A 20,437-nucleotide genomic window follows, 5' to 3' on the forward strand; every position below is an offset into this window, starting at 1 on the left:
TATGGGGTGTTTATAGTACCTTATTTTAAAATTTGGGTTAAATGTTTGGTCATAGACTGTCATCTGCTGGCCTTCATGTGTGGTCTGCAACTTCCACAAAACTCTCAAAATATTCGTATTTAATTTCTTATGTCAACCTGTTATATATCAAAACTGTAATGGGGAAAGATGCGATGTGGAAGAGTTAACTGTAATTGTTGTTGCATTTCCTCAAACCATTTCCATTGTCTGTTCCAGGGTCGTCTGGACTCTTTAACTGAAGTGGATGACTCTGGACAGTTAACCATCAAATGCTCCCAGAATTACCTGTCCCTGGATTGTGGCATTACAGCTTTTGAACTATCTGACTACAGCCCCAGTGAGGATTTGCTTGGTGCCTTGGGTGATATGACCTCTGGCCAGGTTAAAACCAAGCCCTTTGACTCCTGGAGTGAAATGGAAAAAGACTTCCCAGAACTTATTAGAAGTGTTGGTCTCCTTACAGTAGCTGCTGACCCAGTTCCCTCCCAGGACAGTGAAGCCATCAATACCATCTGTGAAGAGGAGACTCACTTGTCACTTTCAGCAGGAGACAAAGGTGGAAGTGATGAGAGCAAAGTAATACCTGTAACCAAAGAGCTTCAGGTCTTGTCTCCTCTTGGTTCTACAGGCTCAGGGCAAAGGAAGGACAGGCCACACTCTTCTGATGCACAAACAAAGGAAAGCCATTCCTCATCCAAACCTGGTGCAAAAACACATCCTCCTCTCTCTGAAAATCCAACCCCCAAGAGGTCAATAAGAGACTGTTTTAATTATAGTGAAGATTCTCCCACTCAACCTACTTTGCCCAAAAGGGGACTTTTTCTTAAGGAAGATACCCTAAAAAATGAACTCAAAGATAGTGATGGGAAAAAACAGATGACTCTCTTAAAGGCGGAAATGAGTAGAAGTACACCCTCCCTTTTGGATCCACCAGACCGGTCCAAGCTATGTCTGGCATTACAATCCTCTTATCCAAACAGCCCATCGGCAGTTAGCCAGTCCTATGAGTGTTTGCACAAAACAGGCGATGGGAATCTTGAAAACCCAGTCAAGGGGCACTTTAAAGAAATCTCTTCTAGTTTAGAAAGACTTAATGAGTACAATCGTAAAGAAAAAGCCCCTCGAAGAAAATCTGATGAAACCTCTGAGATTATAGTTTCATGTCAACCACCTAAAGAGGGATTGGGTACCAAGGCAGCTAAATCAGCTGAAGAAACGAAAAACTCAGTGGTGCTGAATGGAATTCCTTGTTGTACTTCCAAGTCCAGAGAAAGACCAGAGACAGTTTCTGCTTCCACATCTTCAGCAGATCTTTGCAGTCCAAGAAACCTGAATGCCAAATTGTCCCCAAAGTTAATTCCAACCAGTTTACCACCTGTCTCCCAAGGAAATGACTCTGTATCTGACTCAGACTCCATTATTTCTCCATTACCCACTGTTTCAAAAAACGAAAGCAAAAAATGCTATTCCTCTTCTCCAAGTCATATTGCTAGAAATGGCCAAGTTGTGGAGGCCTGGTATGGTTCTGATGAATACTTAGCTCTTCCATCCCACCTTAAACAGACTGAAGTGTTAGCTTTAAAGCTGGAAAATCTGACAAAGCTTCTGCCCCAGAAACCCAGAGGAGAAACCATTCAGAATATTGATGACTGGGAGCTGTCAGAAATGAATTCAGATTCTGAAATCTATCCGGCCTACCAGATTAAAACAAAGCACAAAAGATTAGGCAGAATATCCCCTAGTTCCTCAAGTGATATTGCATCTTCCCTGGGGGAAAGCATTGAATCTGGGCCTCTGAGTGATATTCTTTCTGATGAAGAGTTGTGCATGCCTACATCTGGCATCAAAAAATATAGAGCCGAAAAGTCAGAGATAGCTCCATCCTCTAAGAAAAATGAGACCTCCGCCTCCAATAAAACCGTTTTAATTCAGCAGTTGATGGAAGATATTCAACACCAAGACAACTATGAAGCAATCTGGGAAAAAATTGAGGTAAGGTGCTTTCAGAAATCAGGAATTGTAGCCACAGTGGTTGACACAAAATAGATACTTAATAAAAACTTATTGATTGATTGCTAGTCATAATATACCAATCCTGTTATCCCCATTGTAGAGATGAAGGCCCTCTAAGACCTAAGTTCAATGAAAGGGCTTTTAAAAAATTGGAAATAATTCTTACTGTTTTGATAGGCCTGCCTTTTGTTCTCCTAAACTACTATGGAGTAGAAAAAAGAACAATATTCATTACATTGGGCCCATGTACATGTCAACAGTAAATGTTCATCAGTCCTTCAACATGTTGATCACACTTTAATCAATGTATTTGTGTCTGACAAAGCTCTTTGCAGTCAATCTTACTTGAACAGAACTGAGCTCCTAATCAAATGGGTAGTACAAAATAAAGAATACATTAGGTAGTGAATAGTTTATGAGCTTAATTAATTGAATTTGCCAATATCTCAGCTATAACAGAATGAAATCATTCTTTTTTTCCTCTCAATCCTTTTAAACTTGATCTGCTTATCTCATCCCAGAACAGATACTTCTGTATTAGATAGAAACAATAACGTTCAATTTAATTCACTGGGATATGCCTCCTTTTAATCTTTCTATATCATTTTATTGTTGGCTAACAATCATTATAATCCAATTTAATGCAATAACTCACACTTTCTAAAGCACCTACTATGTGCACGAGTCTGTGCTAGGTGCTAGGAACACCAAGATAGAAAACAAAAGGGTGATTGCCCTCAAGAAGTTTACATTCTAGACATGTCTTGCATCATGCATACATCACTGGAACATGGGAATGCCAACTCTGTTGTATAAATTTGCTCTAAGAATGAGATGTTGGTGTCATTAAATCAAAACTGGCAAAAACTCCATTTCCATATAGTTCTCATTCCTCCAAGTGCGGGCAATCAGAATTCTCAAGACATAGTTTCTAATATGGATACAGTATAATATGACTTTGGTCTTTTGAGAATAAATAGTCTTGTCCTCCAAAGATTGGTTACTATTGTAGTTGTCATGGTCTTTGCTTAAATAGAGTGTTATCCAAAAGTATTTCTAATTAATTTGCTGATCACAACATGGTCCGGTAGACAGTGTGTTGGGCTTGGCGTTCAGAAGACCTGGTTCGCATCCCACCTCTGATACTTACTAGTTGCGTGACCTGGGAAACTCATTTAACTCTTACATGATTCAGGCCTAGGATTTATCTACTTAAATAGACAATAAAAAGTAAAACTCATAGGTGAATTGTGATCTATGGAGTTGGTAGAAAAAATTATCATACTTGGAATTCCTCTCCCTAATGAAGTCAAAGATCTTTCCTATATTCCTATAAGAATTCAGAGCTGCTAACACAGGTTGATAAAGATACCTTATATTGGTTTTAGGTCTCTGCAATTCCCAAAGTGCTTTTATGTACCTACGTTATATATCATTTGATAATTCTCATTTGTAATCCAGTGAGGTGGTAAGAAGGATATTTTTACTTCCATGTTTTACAGATGAAGAAATAGAGCCTTGGAAAGGTAAAAAGTCTTGCCCAAGACCCCATGGCTGCTAAGTGACAGAGGTGGGCCTAGAACCCAGATCTTTTACCTCGTTTTACTATGCCTACTTGCCTCAGTTAGGGTGGCTGTGAAGTTAATTTCATACATGTCTTATATAATTTCAATATATTTCCAACTTTTTCAGATTGGAAAACAGATAGCAGAGGATTTAGAAGACTGTGAGAGGAGAGGAAGTGGAGGCACTGATAGTTGTTGATACTTGCTATACCACCTTTTTTTTTAATCTCTGCATAGAGATAATCATTGAAACCATGAGAGCTGAGATCACCAAGTGAGATAATATGGAGGAAGAAGAGAAGAGGGTCCAGGACAGAGCCTTAGGGGATACCTATATTCGATAGATGTGATATGGAGAAATACCCAGCAGAATAGATTAAGAAAGAGGAGAAGCTGGAGAGAACAATATCACTAAAACCTAGAGAAAAGGGAGTATCCAGCATTCTTCAATGCTTAATAGATAGGTCTCTGCTAACTCCTCTTTCTTTCATCATCCATCAAGGTTTTTGAAACTCTTAGATTAGGTTCCTGTTTTTTTCTTTAAATGATTCTATTTTTAAAAATCTGTTGGTCAGTTTTCAATGTCTCATTTTAAAGAGGCCGTATATCCATATTTAACTAACCAGCTCCTCCACTACCATAACTATTGGTGTTATCAATGGGTTGGTAATGGACCAATCTAATGACTAACCAGGTGAGTTGTACATTTTTCAGTTGTTGATATCTTCTTGCACAGATCTTGTTCTGCAGATAGGTTAAGCATGCCAAGAGTCTGTCCTCTCCTCCACAGTTTTCTTAAATCTGAAAATAAATTGTAGTAAATGAATCAAAGGAGTCCTGAAATTAATCCACTGGTAATAGCACATGGAATGTACTCATGGAATCTCAGGCCTTTGTACCCTCAGATAGATTTAGATTTTCTTTGGCCTGAAAAAAAGCAAGAGAATTTATTTAGAGTTGATTAGTTAAGTCATACTTCCACTAAATAGGCATTTTTGATGGATATTTAACACTTTCTAAAAATCAGTAAAATGCTATTAAATTAGTGAACAGTCTACAGGAGTTCTATCATTGCACAAAAGGAGTGAATTACGTAGCTTGGCAAAAATCCATTTAGCAAAAGTAATCGGGGTGCCAGCTTAACAGGTGAGTGATTACAAAATGTACCTCCTTAGAGAATATGGGAAATTAATGTACATATATTGAGTGATGACTTGTATGAAACACTGGAACAGATACGAAGAACTGTGATACATGGTCCCTGCCCTTATGGGGCTTCTAGTCAAGGTAGGAGGAATGCCATATAGACCTCAAAAGTAAAATTATCCCACAAAGCTATATTTAAAAGTTCTTTATGAGTTGGATTGTATCCAACTTCATCTTTGTATCTTTGGCATTTAGCACAATACCTTGTACCTAGTAGGTGCTTAGTAATTGATTTTTGAATGTTTTAATGAGTTTGAATAAGCGCCAAGTAAATGATACAGACAAACACTGAGAAGAATGATATCTTTGTGGGCTGGGGTCATTAAAGAAGGTTGCCTTTAAAAAAATATTCCAGGAAATTGTTTTTATATCTTTTCTTTTTAAAGACTAGATTTATTTTCTCAACAGAGGAGCCAGGAGATGAAATTCACACCATTTTCTAAGCTTTTTTTTCTTTCAAAAATGGAATTTTATAACACACTGAATATTTAAATAGCAATAACAATCTCCAAGTTTCAAATGGGATACTTTCAAGTCCCATTTAAAAAAAAAAAGGTCCTAGTTTTTTCCAGATGATATCTCACTTTGCTGAAGACCCGCTTATCATGAAATCATACAGGTAAAGAGAACTATAAACATCACCTTTTACTTCAGTATGTTAGGGTAGCATTAGAAGAAAACATCCTTTTGGACATCTTATCGTCCGGCTTCCTCATAACAGATATTTTCTAGTCATGCTAAAATCTAAAAACACATCCCGGAGAGAATATGCCTTGTTAACTCATACATGTTGGTATCCAACTAACAATCAAAAAGGGAAAAAAATTGGCATTCCTTTTAGTAGAATTCTAAATATCTTTATAAATGCCAGATTACAGCATCTCGGGTATAAGTCAGGGAGTCAGCTGCTGGTGACATTTTTATCCTAAGTAAGTCTCTGACCAGATTTAAAACTTCCTTAAGGCCAACTAAATACCGCCCATGCACATCAGTTATTTCCGTTTCAGTGATACAAATGCTCAGGAGAATGCCTTTCCTTTATAGCCTGAAAAAAGTAAATTTTTGGTTAAGTCAAGTTCTGATTTTATTGTAGTAGGTTTGACTGCCTAGAGGAGAATAAGGGTAATATTTATGCTTGGGCATCCATCACTTTCTAACACCAAGTGGATAGTTTTAAGTAGAGGATCGTTTGCCCTGGGGTTATTTTGGCATGGTATTCAGACAGGAATGTATCCAGTGTCACTGAATTGATTAATTAACAACAGTCTTTTTCTGGACACTGTTCTTTGGCCAGGGGTCTGGAGCCCTTTTATATTTGTCAGGACTTTAGGACTAGTTTCTCTATCTTGACTGATATTTATAACATATTTGTTCAGATGTCATGCTATTTATACTAAACTTGCTCACATCATACTGAATTAATTTCTTACCGCACTGCCTTGAATGCTGTAGGCTTTGAAATTTAGCCTGCCCCACGAGCAGTGTTTAAGTTTCTCTTAGCATCTTGAAGAGGCAATGTGGCTTAGTGGATGGCTGGTAACCATAGAGTCAGGAGACCTGGGTTCATAATCTGGCTTTAGGCATACTGGTTGTGTAACCTTGGACTAGTTATATAAACTCTCAGTGCCCCAGGCAACTATCTAAGACTCTTAGGTTTTAGATGAATTCAGCAAGTTTTTTCCACTGTTGAAGGAGTTCTAATGCCTGTTGTTTTTCATGTAGCTGAAATTACGGTCCAAAACAAAAAAATTTTAATGCAATTCATATTTTTTAAAGTGTAAGATGTATGCCCATGAAAGATATGCATGTCAACATGAGTTGTCTAAATGCAGCTTGTGTGAGTTATTGATAAGTAGGACATGAGAACTGGAGAAAAGGAGGGAAACTAGCAAGATAGCTAAAGGTTAGGGGCAGGCAAGCCCCTGGGTACTGTCATGTTAAATACTCTTTGCTCTGGTCTCCAAGAGAAAACTAGACTAAAATTATACCTACCTTTCCCTAAATGTAGTCTAAGGGTGCCATAGATTCCAAACAAAATCCACTTCCCTGGTCCCTCTTAAGAGGGAGGGCTTAGCCTGAGCTTACACTCCCCAGTTTGATTCCTTGTCATTAAATTCTAGTTACACATAGGCTATTGCAAATAGTGAAGGGCAAGTTAACCCGTTTGTCCAAGCAAATAGTGAACAGAAATCAGAGGAGTTATAAGGATTACAATATCCCAGACAGTGTGCAATGTAAGTGAATGCTGTAGATAAGAGTAAGAGGAGATATCAGCTTAACCAAGAGACAGTTCTCAATATTACCCACTGGGAAATTCCCCGAAGTTCATAGGTAGGCAAGCCTCCCCCCTTCTCTCTCTCTCCCTGTCTCCCTCTTTCTCCCTCTTTCCCCATGCTCTCCTTTCCCTTCCCCCCTCCTTCTCCCTCCCTCTGTCTCTCTCTTTTATCTCTCTTTATCCCCCTCCCTCTCTCTCCCCACCCCTTACCTCCATCTACAGGCAGTCCCCAAAAGATTCTGGCACCAGGACTCCAAAACTCTCACCCAACTCCACCCTTCATCAATCCCCAGGATTAGTTGAAAACTTGACATCTAAGTTTTGCAGCAAAGAAAGCTTATTCATACCAGACATATTTATATTTTCCTCTTTTTGTCTTGTTTTAACCACTCCAGTAGCGTCAGCTGTTAAGAAAAATGCTTTCTTGATTATCTTTTTCTAGAATTTTTCCTCTTATGTTTCAGGTGGCCCATTTCTGACTTTGGACTGACCTATTTTTCTCACAGAATGGGATGTCACAGTGATTTTTGCCTTTTAAAGTTGTAGGCAGACCATCTTGAGAGAATTTGGATAATTTTTTTTTTAAAAGACAAAGAATTGTTCTCTAACATTCTGATCTCCTCCTCCTCTTTCTTCTGTCTCTGTCTCTCACCACTAGAGGAAGCATGATATGGTGGGCTTGGAGTCCAGAAGACCTGGGTTCAAATTTTACCTCAGAGACTTGCAAGTTGAGTAATCCAGGGCAAGTCACTTAACTTCTCTGTGCCTCATTTTCCTCATTTGTTAAATGAGAGGGTTGAATTTTATGGTCTTTAAGGTCCCTTAAAACTCAGTCTATGATTCTATGATCAATGTGAACAAACATTTCCTGAAGGGAATAGTTGGAGAAAATGTTTGAAAGATAGATTGAGATCACATAACAACAACTCATAATAACAATGGGGGATAAAGACTGGACCTGTGATTTTATTGCTTTAGTGAGAGTACAGGTGAGAAAACTCCCTCTACCAATGCAGGCCAGCACCTTCTCCACTTGTAGTTTTTTTTTTTTGCTTTGTTTTTGTTTTGTTTTTGTTTTTAGGCAATTGGGGTTAAGTGACTTGCCCAGGGTCACACAGCTAGTAAGTGTCAAGTGTTTGGTCCGAGGTCGAATTTGAACTCGGGTCCTCCTGACTTCAGGGCCAGTGCTCTATCCACTGCGCCACCTAGCTGCCCCTCTGCTTGTAGTTTTAAAGAGTTGCCAAAACCAGAGGTATAGCAGATGGGGGAAACACTCCCAAGTGCAACTAGAATCAGATTAATCAATTGTCAAACGTTTACCAAAAAAAAAAAAAAAAATGATAAAACTAGATAATGTTAATTTGTGTTTTTCTAAGTCAGTGTGCTGCCCCATGGATCCATTTCTATTTGAGTTTGATACCACCGACCGAGAGCACTGAGAAGTTAAGTGATCAGTCCAACATCACACAGGAAATATGTGTCAGAAATGGGATTTAGACCCAGGTCTTCTTGGTTTCAAGCCTGGCTCTCAATCCACTTAACAATGATGTCTACCAACAACAATAGTGATAGGAATAATCAAATGAATTAATATTTGCAAAGTGCTTAGCACAGTGCTTGACACATAATATGAACTATAAAAATACTAGCCATCACTACTGTTGCTGTTGTTATTATTATTCATCAACAGCTGGTGTTTATAAAATTCGTGAAAATTTTGTAGGAATGTGAATGCCTGTTGAATGGGTTGCCAGTGTAGTACCCTGCATGTGTTTATACATGTTTGTTGAATGAAGAAATGAGTGACTTCGAATTTTGCCCTGTACACAAAGGTGAACAATTAGTACAATTAAGAGATGAAGCCATGGGGCATAGTGGAGCCAAACAAGAAGATTTTGGTTTAAATTCTGTCTCTGTGACCATGGTCTCAATCTCTCAGTGAACTCAGGCAGCTCTCTGAGATTTCAAGTTAGGGACAACTGGTGTGATGAATCTGCCTCAGCGCACACCAATAAAATCACAAATTCTGACCAACACATACAAAGGGGGCCTCAGGAGATGGATTGGAGGCAAGGAGAACAATTAGAAAGCTGTTGTATTAGTTCTAAGTTGGGAACAAAAAGGCTTGAAGTAACCTGCTGGCAGTGGGAGTAAGAACAAAGAGACAGATGCAGGAGAAAACATAAAGGAAGACTAGACAAAGGTGGTGATTGATTAGATGGGAAGGTCAAGGGAGGGGAAGAACCAGAGATGGCTGAGCTTTCAAGCTTGAGGTTTGGAACCGGGGGCCTGTAGAAAATAACTTAGGCCACTAGGTGGCACCATTCTCTCCCTTTTCTCCTACCTATCTGATAGACCACTCCCGTTTCAGTCTTCTTTACTACATCTTCCTCCAGTTCATGCCTACTAACCGCGGGTATCCTGCAAAGCTCTGTCCTGGGTCCTCTTCTCTTATCCCTCTATATTATGTCCCTTGGTGATATCATCAGCGTCCATGGATTCAATTATCATTTCTATGCTGATGATTCCCAAATCTACTTATCTAACCCTAACCACTTTGCTGACCTCTAATTTTGCATTTTCAGCGGCCTATTGGACATTTCAAAATGGATGCCCTGTAGAAGTCTTAGACTCAAAATGTCCAAAACCAAACTCATTATTTTTCTCCCTCTCCCGCCTCTGAACTCTCCCCTTCTAAATTTTCCTGTTACTGTCAAGGACACCACTATTTTCCCTGTCCACCAGGCTGATAACCTATGTCTTTTTTTTTTAATTTTTTACTCTCTCACCGCCCCCCATATCCAATTTGATGCCAAGAGTTATCAGTTTTACCTCTGTGACATCTGTTGCATAGATCTTCTCTCCTCTGACACTACCACACTCTCATCACCTCATGCCTGGACTATTGCAATAGCTTGCTGGTTGATCTATCTGCCACAAGTCTGTCTCTATTCTTGTCCATCTTCAACTCAGCTGTGAAGGTCTTCCTAAAGCATGACTATGATCATCTCACCTCTCTATTCGATAAATTAATGACTAGGATCAAATAGAAAATCCTCTTTTGGCATTGAAAGCCCTTCATACCCTTCTCCTTCCCTTCCCACACCCTCCCACACTTTTTTAATCTTCTTACACCTTACACACCACCACATGCTCTGTGATGTAGTGACAGTGACCCCTTTGTCAGTCCTCACACAAGCAATTCCATCTCCTGATTCCAGACACTTCCCTTGTCTGTTCTCCATGCCTGACTTTCCTTCAAATCCCAGCTAAAATCCTACCTTTTCCAGAAGGGATTTCCCGATCCCTCAATTCTAGCGTCTTTCCTCTGTTGATTCTTTCCAATTTATTCTGTATATAGCTAATTGATACGTAGTTATGTGCATGTTGTTTTCCCTGTTAAATTGTAAATTGACTTGAAAACAAGGACTATATTTTACCTTTCTTGATATACCTAGAGTTTAGCACAGGACTTGAAATACATGTACTCGTTGCTTAATAAGTGTTTTATGACCAACAGGCAGTGAATTGAGTGTTGGACTTGGAATCAGGAAGACCAGAGTTCAAATCTCAACTCTTGTAGTTACTAGCTGTATTACCTTGGTCAAATCACTGAACCTCTCTTAACCTCAGTTTCCCCATCTGTAAAATGAGGATAATAGGAGCAGCTAGGTGGTGCAGTGGATAGAGCACCTGCCCTGAAGTCAGGAGGACCTGAGTTCAAATCTGGCCTCAGACCAAACAGTTGAAACTTACCAGCTGTGTGACCCTGGGCACTTAACCCCAATTGCCTAAAAAAAAAAAATGAGGATAATAATAGTATTAGTATTACACTGTGTTACTGTGAGGGTCAAAACCTTAAACTACTACATACATTCTATCTACTATTATCATTATTATTAATTATAAACTCTGCCAGGAGGACAAATGAGAGGAATTAAGACATTTAAAAAATTAATAGGGAAAAGATAAAGGTCATCATGTGTATGAAGACTGTGACCAAGATCACAGTTGAAAGATTCTAAATCAACAGAGACGTGGCCTTTATATAAAATTACAAAGGTCTCTTTTGATGCCAATAACCTATCTTATAGAATGAAAAAAATCTGAATTCGAATTTCCAGTTAATTTGTTGGAATGGTATTTCTTATTCATGCCAAGAACATTGCTCAAGGTTATTCAATAAGAGCTTTCATTACCCTAAAGCAAATATTTTCCTCCTTAATACAGAGAGAAGTTTTGAGTCCTTGGGGCAAACACAATACAGAGGCTTCTAGCAAACCAAAGCCTGATAGAAATGGTAATTTACCGCCATCTTGAGGCTGGATCTCATTACTGCATGTAGGTTAGAGGGAATTAGGATCCTGTATGTTTCACACAGAAATGATTCTAGTCTCTTTTCATTTCTATAAATATCATTTGCAACAAAGCAAGCTGATAACAAAAGATTATTTTGTTTATTGATATGGAAAAACTATGATACATCATCATTTTTGTTTGATAAAGATTATAATAGAGTCAATAGCACCTTTGTCTTCACAGTACTTTGAAAATAAAATGCATTTAAGAACAAAGTCTTCTATGATGAATGAAAGCTAAAAGAGGAATTAACTTGCTTAGTACAATTAATATAATGCTTAGTGTATTAGTGAATTCTATGTCATCTTTAGACAATAGAATTCCAGGATTTTTTTTTTCAGATAGAAAAATGATGTGGCCTGGAAGTCAAAAGTTCTGAGTGTATCTCAGCTCTAATAAGAATAAGCCATATAATATGAATGAACAAGTCACTTAACTTCTCTGATATTCTGTCTCCTCATATTTTGATATTTTGATGAAACCACCAGTTTAAGCCCTATCCTTCTTTGTCTTCATAGCCTGTCCACTTTTATCATTGCACAGATTTGGAATGCAGGACCTATGATTTCATCACATTCAACTCATTGAAATATTTCTGTGATTTAGTAGAAAAGGCATAGGAAGTTGTGTGAGGCTCTGAAAGGTTGTGATTTTCCAGGGCTGCAAGATGACATTTGGGGAAGGGAACATCTTCCCCTTTGCTGCTCTCTGAAAAAAGTCTCTAGACGGAAAATACATTCTCCGAGGCTAAGTCCTTGCTCAAACCTAACTTCCCCAAGTCTAGTTCTTTTCTCAGAGATATGTACTCCTTACTGAAAAGCTACCAAATTTCAGAAACAGTATTGGAACATAAATCTTCCCAACTCCAGTCCCTATGCTTCGTTCTCTAAGCCATGGATGGCTATCTGTGTTTTTGTTTTTTTTTTAATCTGGCTTCAACCAATGGTTTTATTGGTGTAGGGAAGTACTGATGAGAAGACATCCTCTACAACTTTTCTGCAATTTACAATACTAGCGGGTTGCTTGAGGCATTGAGCAGTTAAGTGACTTGTGCCTGAGTGACTTGCCTGGGGTAACAAAGTCGGTATTTCAGAGGCAGGATACTGACTGAGGTCAGTGTCTCTTACTATCTATCTGTCTCTTCCCTTAAGCCCTCCATGATAGATACTCCCAAAATACGTGACTGGAAAGAAGGGAGAAAGGAAGCAAGATGAAAAGAAGCAAAGAAAGGGAAAGGATAAAAAAGAAAATAAGAGGGAAGGAGAAAGAATAGGAGACAGAGAGGGAGAGAGAGCAAAAGAGAGAGAGAGGGAGACACACACACACACACACACACATACACACAGAATATTAAAGGCTTACAGTGTATCAGCATTATCCTGAGTGCGGGGAATCCAAATATAAAAAGTAAGATGGTCTCTGCCCTCAAGAAGCTTACATTCTAACAGGAGAACACAACACATATAGGGGAGTAATGTTCATGTAGGAGTATTTTTAGTCTGGAATGTCACAGGGATGGAGCCATAGAGGAGTTGATTGATATATCATTCACAGAAATGGAAGTGTTGATTTGATTAGTATTTTTGGAGCTGAAAGTGGAAGAGGATGGGGTAGGTTATAAGGAAGCATGGCTAGAATATGTCTAGATATATGGAATGAAGAAAACTAGACAGCAGTGTATTGGGTGTGGGTCTAGGCAGATAAGGAGAACTCTTACCCATCCTGATCCCAGGGTCCTACAGCAGGTGCTGGAATGCCAAATCAAAGACAGAAGAAGTGAGAAGGTATGCCTTTTCAGTTCTCATTCAGTATTTCAGGCACATAATTAACGTGCCAGTTGAGACCCCCTGGACTGCCTGTCTTTTATGCTTGTTACATGACTTACCCATTTCCTTTTTCAGTGATATATTATTCTACTTCTTACACTGTTTTCTCATATGTATCTATCTATATATCTATTTTTCTGCACAAACATCAATATATATTTATGTAACATACGATAGGCCTATGTGTATTTATATATACATATACACCTATACACGCACACAATCTATGTGTGTCTTATATACGTATATGTCTATACACATACCTACATATACCTACATACTTGCACATACATTTATCTACGCATACATAGACATATACGTATACATGTGCATACATACATAGAATGCATGCATGCATACATCTATACATTCATGATGGAGTGGACCAGATGATACCTAAAGCTTTTTTCACCTCAAGGTACCTTTTCTGTATGAACGCCCCCTAAGCAGAATTGTTAGCTGTGTTGCTCCTGGTAAATTTTATTTGATGGACCTGGATGGTCAGAGCATGAAAGAAGAAAATAAATAGGTCATAAATGGTCTCCCTTGCTGCTCAGGATTCCTAGTGCAGTATTCTGATAGGAACTGGAAGTCACCAGACAAACTTGAGACCTTCAGTGACTGGGTGTGTCTCAGCATCTAGATAAGTGAGTAAATGAGGATCTCTCTCTCTGTCCCCCTCCCTCCTTTTCTCCCATTCACTCTTTCACTCTGTGTATGTATATATGTGCATGTGTGTATAAAACTGAGGATGCATTTACCATATGCATGTATAGCTGAATTAAACAAGACTGAAATATTTACTTTCTCATATATGTCTAAACAAGACATTTCGATAGAAGTTAAAACTGTAAGAAAGTCATGATTGCTAGGTTAGTCCTACCCATTACTAGTTATTCTTTGAAAGATCCTAGAAAGGTGCTACAGGGCTGGAGAGAGAAAGAGGCTAGAATCTGTAGACTAAAGGCCAGTAAGCTTGACATGTATTCCTGGCAAAGTTCTAGAATATGTTATTAAAGGATAGTTTTTGAACTTTAGAAAGGGAAGTAGAGAACTCCTAAAATCCAACATGGTCTCATGAAGATTACATCTTTCCAGTCTGACCTCATTTCCTGTTTTGGACTGAGTAATGGGACTGATGGATCAGGGCAATGCTATAGACCAATTCTATCAAACTCACATAGAAATTGATCTCTTTGTGTAGCATATTTACTTAGAAAACAACAAATTAACAATACCTATGTTGTATTGTATCTTTATTTCTTTTGTTAAACATTACTCAATTACATTTTAATCTGATTCAGTCTGTGTTCTGTACCTGGGAGGTCTCTAGGCCTTAAATTTGACACCTTTGTGATAGACACAACATATCTAGATTTCATCAGGTCAGGCCATATCTGGAATATTGTACCAAATCCTGGCTGCCACACTTTAGGAAGGACATATATGTAGAAAAGAAAGACCAGGGTTTTGAGAAGACTGGAAACTATTTCATATGAGGATGGGTTGATGAAATAGAGGATGTATAGCCTTGAGAAGAGAAGACCGGGGATATGGGGTAGGGAAAGAGGATCATGATAGTTGTCTCCACGTCACGTGGAAGACTTGTCCTGCTTCATTGGAGAGAACTAGTAGTAATAGGCCAAAATGAGAGAGAGAGAGATTGAGATTGAGATTAAGATTGAGATTGAGATTGAGATTGAGATTGAGATTGAGATTGAGATTGAGATTGAGATTGAGATTGAGATTGAGATTGAGATTGAGATTGAGATTGAGAGATTGAGATTGAGATTTTGGCTTGATGTAAGGAAATCCATCCTCAGAATTAGATTGGTCCCAAAGTGAAATAGATGACCTTGCAAGATTATTTCCACTCCTGTTCCCCTTAGAGGAGGGTCTTCAGAAAACACTGAATGAACACTTTTGTAGATATTGTAGAAGGGATTCATGTTTCGGTGCAGGCTGAATTAAGTAGCCCCAAGATTGCTTCCAACTCTGAGATCTTGATTTACTGAATAGTATCATATACTATGTTAGGCCTTGAGGTAGATACTGAGATGAATGACACCTAATTTCTGCTTGGTTGAAGCTTATAGTCTAGTTGGGGACATATGGTACATTTGCAAATAGCTATGATTAAAAATGTATGGTTAAAAGGAGTGCCAATGAAATGCTATGAAAGTAATGAGAAAGGAAAGATAATTTCTTTCTAGGACATCAAGAAATACTTCCTAGAGGAGGTATCATTTCAGATGAAGCATGAAGGCTCTGTAGGATTTATTCTTCATCTATCTGTCTGTCTATCTATCTATCTATCTATCTATCTATCTATCTATCTATCCATCATCTATCTATCTCTATCCATTATTCATTCATTTGTTTGTATATTTATGTATGTATTTTTTGGATTTATTTATTTATTTAAGAATGAGTCTCTCTATCTCATCGAGGCAGAAAGTCCAAGGGCTTTTCATAAAACTGATCCCATTACTGAGTGGCGTGGAATCTCTGACCCACTTTATTTCTGACCTGGGCCAGTTCATCCCAGCTTGATGGCCTTTCAGTCCTGGGGGCTAACTGCATTAATGCTGAACTTGGTGCAGACAGCTGATTGGCATAGGCCACTGCAGCTAAAAATTCCTGAGCTCAGGAAGCCTTCACAGTAGGTAGGATTACAGAGCTCTGCTACTATATTTGGCTGGATGTTCAGTTTTGTTTTGTTTTGTTTTGTTTGGAGTCGTGTCTGATTCTTTGTACTGGAGTAGTTTGCCATTTCCTTCTCCAGCTCATTTTACAAATGAGGAAACTGAGGCAAACAGGCTTAAATGGCTTGCCCAAGGTCACACAGCTAGTAAGTGTCTTAGGCCAGATTTGAACTCAGAGAGATGAGTCTTCCTAACTCCAGGCCCAGGATAGATAGGAAGTAAAGGGGTAGTAACACTGTGAGGAGTAGAGGGCATTCCAGCCATAAGCAAAGATACCTAGAAACTTCTCAAGTGTTGTACAGGGAATGATGAAGTCAAGAAGAGCTGCGTTCAAGCCTTCCCTTGGTCACATACTGTCTGTGTGACCAGACAGATTGCTCAGTGTCTAGGCAACTCTCTAAGACTTGAAGTTTTAGACTATTGCATTGGCAGCATTCCCTACACCAGTGAAATCACTGATCAGGTCCAAAAAAAGGAGAAAGGACTATCTTGAGTCCTTCAAAATGAACATGTAACCTTGTATAGGTGAGCTAACTCTAGGATCAGGACCTTTTGAACTTAATTGGGGCACACTATTCTATTTTTAGAGCATTTCATCTCCTTCCCAGTTTCTTTCATTATTTGCTTTAGAATTCTGGGAGTGGTTCATATTATCTCTATTTTATGCTTCAAGAAACTGGCACACAGAAAGCCTGAGGACTTGCCTTGTAAGTGGTTAAGACCTAAAAAAAAAAAAAATCCTCAAGCTCTTGGTTGCTGGTTTATTATTCAATCTCCAGAATATTTTTGCGGCCACCTTGAACTATAGATTTGATCTAAGTCTTGGCCATGCTCCTTATCAGGCTTTACTGAGTGTTTAACCACAGAGGGTTTCATAAGATGCTATCTGGTACTTGCTTGTGAAGCCGACCAATATTTATAAGGCTAGGGGGCTGGATGGAGAAGATGTTGCTTTTGGTTTAGGGTTAAAAGAGAATTTTGCCACATAATTTCTAGAAAAAGAGGAAATATGTAGAAAAATGGAAAATAAGTAAAAAGGAGGAGAAGAAGGATTTGTGTCAATGGTTAGGTACACGCAGTGCCCATGGTCCAGGAATTCCCAATGGACTTTGGGTTAACATACACTGGGTACTAACCTAGGAGTCATTTTTCTTCATTGACTCTTATCTCCACCTCAGAGTTTTATTCTGGGGAAATTTCCAAAATAAATTTACATATGACTCAAGTCTAGATTTCCTCCAAAGTCAGTAACAGGGTTCCTAACTCCCACAAAGTTACTGAATATACCATATGGGTAGTGGGTATGAGACAGCCTTTATTTCATCCTCAGCAGAAAACGCATGAGATACAAAGGACCCATGGGATCCCATGAACAAATAATGAAACAAAAAGCACTCTAGACTCTTCCTGGAAGGTGATAACACTTTTTTAGGCTGTTGAACAAACTTTCCCCATTTACCTCCAACCTGAAATATCAGAGCAAGTCATGACAGTGGTAGAGAGAAGGGTAGCTTGTTGTCCCATGGTGTGGCTCCAGCTCTCCAGATTTTGAGGCTACTTAGGTGTTTTTTGTTTGTCTCCAAGGATCGCTGTTGAGATCCTCTTCTCCCTCTGCATCTGGTGCCTGAACCTTTGAACTTAAGAATGTTGAATCTCTCATAAGTGGGAATAATAATCTGGTAACCTCCAAAGCTGAGGATATCAATTCTTGGGATTTTTGGTCTGATTTGTGCTTAGAAGAGGAAACAACCAGGAATTGGATGCCCAGGAACTTATCTTAAGCATGTCGTGTGCTTCTGAAAATTGCCATTTTCCCTTTCTGTGATAGATAAAGGAATCCCTCTTCAGACTGTGAGTCCAAGGAGAGAACATGCCAAAAAGCCAGGGAGGGGAATACTATTTTGTTTTGGAGGGTGAGGCAGTCAGGGTTAAGTGACTTGCCCAAGGTCACATAGCTAGTAAGTGTCAAATGTCTGAGGCCAAATTTGAACTCTGGTCCTCCTGACTCCAAAGCCAGTGTTTTATCCACTATGCAACCTAGTTTCTCACAAAGGGAATACAATTTTACAGCTTACTTTTGTAGACCTCATGGAAAAGAGTGGCTCTTTTGAAAAGAGTCAATTTCTCTCCTGTACCAGGTCACCAATCATCTGTTCACCTGACCAATGCTAGTTAATCTCCACATTAAGTCCCACTCTTTCCTCTTCTGCTTCAGCTTCCTTTCCCCCCTTCAAGGGGTCACTTCCTTTGGGAATAGTTAGAATCAGGAAGAAAACTCTATTAACTGCCATTTGACATGTGGAAAGACCAAGATCGAAGTCCTTACTTTTCTCCTGGTCAGGTACAGGCAATTTTTTTTCTTTTACAGATTAAAAACTGGCCATAGCTTTCTTGTGCACTTGGTGCCATTAAATCTGCAAATGGGATGCTAATCTCTTTTAATGACCTTCACATTCTACAACAATTTCCCTCTACTTATTTGCATCAATTTTCCAGTTATTTAAAATTTAGTGTTGATTTATAAGGAGAACTTGCTAATCAGGAAAATATTCAGGGCTACCATAAACATATGGCTGTAATAATATTTTCAACTCTCCATTTCAACGTAAAAGAGCCAGCCCCCATCTTTGGAGCCATAGACAATCTTGCCTACAGACTGTGATTAATTAGCCATCAAGTCGGGGTGGGGTAACCTTCAACAGAAGGTGAAGGAAAGAGAGAGGACAAAACTGAGAAGAAATAGAAGGGATATAGAGGGGTAGAAGCTGAGATGATAGAAAAATATATTTAAATTGGAGTGGACAAGGAAGGAAAAAACAAAGAGAAAGAATGAGAAAATGAGGAATAGAATGAAGTAAAAGGTCAAAGGAGAAAAGTGTATGTGAAGAAAATTTTAAAAAGGTGAGGGAAGAATGAGATATTATGTAATGAAGGATATTCATATTGTCTAGGACAGGATCCATATAATTTGAGTAGTCAGGAGGATCAACAGTTATTATTTCTGTCAACTTAATCAACAGGCATTTATTAAATGCCTGCTGTGTGCCAGGCACTATTCTACAAAGACAAAAGTGAAACAGCCTCTGCCTTCAAGGAGCTAACATTTTACTGGAGGAGATGACATGTATATGTGTGTATAGATATATATCTATAGATGTGGAATATATATTATATGTTATGTCTATATACATCTATACATACATGTATGCAATATATCCAGACTCATCTATATTCATATCTATGTTTGTATCAATATCTATAGGTAGATGTAGATATGTGCAAAATATATGCAAGTACAAGACAGGGTGGGAGGGGGAGGGGCATTAGCAGTTGTGAGGGTTAAGAAAGGCTTTACTCCAAAGGTGGCGCTTCAAATGAGTCTTGAGGGAAACCAGGAGTTCTAGGAGGCAGACGTGAGGGGTAGGAGGAAATGAATTATAAGCATGGCGGATAGCTATGGAGAACCATGCACTCAGGCGGAAAGGGAAGGTGGATCCCAAGTGATGTAGTCCTGAGTCAAATTGGATCTGAGGCTGTGGAGGCCAAGAGGAAATGGCGTAGGAGAAAATGGGAAAATACAGTCACAGTATGCCAAGAATCTGAAGATAGCCAGGGTGACAGTAGACAGAACAGGGAAGAAACATTTGCTGAAGACCAGGAAAGCTGTCACATATAGTAGGGCAAAAAGAGCATTTGATGGTGATTTGAATCATGACTTTATTGTCTACCATCTGTATGAATTGAGGACAATTACTTAATGTCTTGGAACCTCGATTTGCACATCTGTAAAATAAGGAAACTGGATTAAATTACTTGTTTGATAGTGGATAGGTCACTGGCTACACCATTAGGAACACCTGGATTCAGTTCCTGCCTCTGATTCTGGGGAAATCACTGAATCTTGTAAATGTCTCAGTGCCTTCATTTGTGAAATGCAGGTGTTGAAACCAGGAGCCTCTCCAAGGTTCCTCTCAGGGCTAAATCCCACGGATCCCACGGTCATTTCCATCTTTGCATCTTATGTTTTAAAACAATGCTAGTCTCTACGAGGTAGGTTATTCTCTGCCTACCAATGTTCAATTTTACTTTTCTTTCCATGGATTGTTACCTCCGGCCTCTGTGATAGAGGCAATGGTGGTTTAAGACTTGACATGGAAAGAGGCCTCTCCTAGGCATGACAAAATCTGGAAACTACATAAGATTTTGTGAAGTAGAGTTTTCCCCAAAGCATCATCATCAGCATCATCATCATCATCATCATCATTGGTAGCCAGCATTTATATAATGCTTTAAGATTTGTGAAACATTTTCAAGTATTTATCTTACTTGATCCTCAAAACAACCTTTGGAGGTTAGTGCCCTTATTATCCCCATTTTTCAGTTGAGGAAACAATGGCACACAGTTACATTAAACAATTTGCTTGGGAATCACATAAAAAGTGTCTGAGGCTAGATTTGAATTCAGGT

The 20,437-nt window shown here is 38.8% G+C and overlaps 1 protein-coding gene across 1 annotated transcript in view; it reads left to right on the forward strand.

Moving 5' to 3' along the window:
• The window catches only part of AKAP6 (A-kinase anchoring protein 6), a 470,308-nt gene that overhangs the window by 118,989 nt on the left and 330,882 nt on the right, over positions 1-20,437 (forward strand). The window contains exon 4 of the mRNA XM_027870237.1: positions 238-2,013. Coding sequence (XP_027726038.1) covers positions 238-2,013 — 1,776 coding nt within the window. The remainder of the gene's footprint in view (positions 1-237; positions 2,014-20,437) is intronic.

This window comes from Vombatus ursinus, unplaced genomic scaffold, assembly GCF_900497805.2.
Source record: "Vombatus ursinus unplaced genomic scaffold, bare-nosed wombat genome assembly UNPS02014794.1, whole genome shotgun sequence".
Taxonomy (NCBI): Eukaryota; Metazoa; Chordata; class Mammalia; order Diprotodontia; family Vombatidae; genus Vombatus; species Vombatus ursinus.